The 2,119-nt window shown below is 48.5% G+C and overlaps 1 protein-coding gene across 1 annotated transcript; it reads right to left on the reverse strand.

The window, feature by feature from the left end:
- Positions 1–707: 707 nt before the first annotated feature.
- COCCADRAFT_42296 (uncharacterized protein) lies at positions 708–1,747 on the reverse strand (the record flags this gene model as incomplete). The annotated part of the gene is made up of 3 exons (XM_007720829.1): positions 708–1,195; positions 1,231–1,430; positions 1,494–1,747. 3 exons carry the CDS (start codon positions 1,745–1,747, stop codon positions 708–710), a joined length of 942 nt encoding a protein of 313 aa, XP_007719019.1.
- Positions 1,748–2,119: the final 372 nt, after the last annotated feature.

Genomic DNA, 2,119 nt, shown 5'->3' on the forward strand with positions numbered 1-2,119 from the left:
ATTGGCCGATAGTCTCTATATAAGCAGATGAGACGACGCAGATGATAAAAAATCAATCCTCTTCACATTTTCCTCACGCACCATAGAGTGCGACAATAGTAGTATGAAGTTCTTGTTGCTATGGCAGCGAGAGGTGCCTCTTTTCCTCAATAGAGCAGCGGGAAGGCGTGGAGCCCAGTAATAATGTTAGGGGAAACACCTGATAGCTGTCCCGACGCTGGTTGTACGGCAAGGGATCGGCGGCTTCAGTAGCTCCCGCGACCGGTGAGGCAAACAGGTATTAGACTCGTAGGCTCGCATCGTGTAACGCCTTACTCCTTTTGCTTTTACAGGGTTCTGGTAGCGGCAACTGTACTTGAAGTTTGATGCGCGTCGTCTCTCAGCTCCGCTGCGCCGCTAGCGTTGCGTCACTAAATGCGTGCATGTGATCACCTTCAATATACCCCATTACGCCACTGTGGCCTTTGTCTCAACACCGGTGGGGAGTTCATTTTCCAGTGTTGTCTAGATACCTCGAAGAACTGTGATCTCAGTAACTTACTACATCCTGGCATCATGCTGCTCCCGTTATGTCAGCTTTAGAATCATAAAGCTATGCGCTATCTATTAAGAAGAATTTTTTTTTACTTATAATTTTGCTAACCCTTGCCATAATTCTGTACTTCATATCTACCCTACCCTAAAATAGAAGTGATCAAACAAGATTTTCAGACTGAGTTGGGCAAGATGACATCCCATTTACAAGGTTCCAGATACGAAAACTCCAACGCCGCGGCAGCATAACTATCTGCGTTGTGAATCGGGCTCCACAAGGGCTTGTACTTTGAGTTGTCCGCATCGTACTCATCCCAAAGCTGCTTGAGCTTCCGGGCCGCTTTCCAGGGATCCATGTCCTTGTACTTCGCACGGTCATCGTCGCCACCCTTCTCGTAGACATCGATCGTGCCAGAGGTGCTGTAGCCATCGGGGTCGGGGAAGGCTTCGAGTCCAGCCCTCTGGCCAACGGTGTGCAGATGTGTCATTTCGTGGAAAATTGTCAGACCCGCGATTTCGAAGAAGGGGAATTCTTCGTTGGGCTGGCACCAGCCGTTGCGACTGTCATCGAATTTCTTGGTTTGGAAGTCGTTCTTGGTGCGTGGCTCGGAGTTGCGGAAAAAGCGATCGCAGAGAACCATCTTGAATGCGACGTTAACATCTGTATGACATTTGATACCTCTAATAAGGGCTGACTTACAACTGATTGACCAGGCCTCGCGTTCGTGCCAGCCAGAGTGGATCCACTGCATGTTTGAGGGTCCTCACTGTTACCACAGCGAATGTCGATGAAGTAGCCCTGACCGCCGTCGTTGTCATCCACTGGAAGGCGGCTGTTATAGATGACCTGCATCATTTGCTTGACTTGGTCCTTGTCCGCGTCGGCGAAGTAATGCCTGTACCTATTCATAAAGTCAGACTCCAGACTCTTGACTAGTAGTTCCTGATATTTTACTTACGCAGAGCTCTCTGTGAAAGCGTTTCCACTGTTGTCATGGCGGATCTGTGTCTGGTATGCCATTTGCGATGCGTCTGTAAAGGCTCTTTGGGCCTTTGCTTTCATGTTCTCTCCGCCATCAGGGCCAGGCTTATCGCAACTGCTGTGATATTGCGCTGTGCGCCCATAAAGGGTATGTTTAGGAGCTTCGAGGGGTGCAGCAGTAGCAATCGTTGCTCCAGCGAGCACGACAAGTGATACTTGAGTGAAGTACATGATGTAGTAGCCTGTTTGAAAGGCTATGTAGTTGAAAAGAATAGTACGTGCTAGTGTTGATAAAGAAGAGAGATTGGAAGTTCCTGCTATTGGAAGACCTCTATGGTATTCGTGGTAGCCTTTTTATACAAGTTCACAGTACCTGAATGATCTTCTTCTAGTAGAAGTGTAGCTAGGCGCTTAGAGAAGCCCTCTCGTTGGATTGGTCTATTTCGAGACTTGTCCAACATCGTGGCCTGATGTGATTGTGTCTTCATCGCCAGTGAGCGATTTCGAAGGAGGGATAAGGGCTGTGGTGGAGCCTGAGCTTTCCGCCAAATGTAAGCAAGTGACGTAAATGAAAGACAAGATGGGGCCAAGAAAGGGCAATAT

The sequence above is a fragment of the Bipolaris zeicola genome (genome assembly GCF_000523435.1).
Source record: "Bipolaris zeicola 26-R-13 unplaced genomic scaffold scaffold_685, whole genome shotgun sequence".
NCBI lineage: Eukaryota > Fungi > Ascomycota > Dothideomycetes > Pleosporales > Pleosporaceae > Bipolaris > Bipolaris zeicola.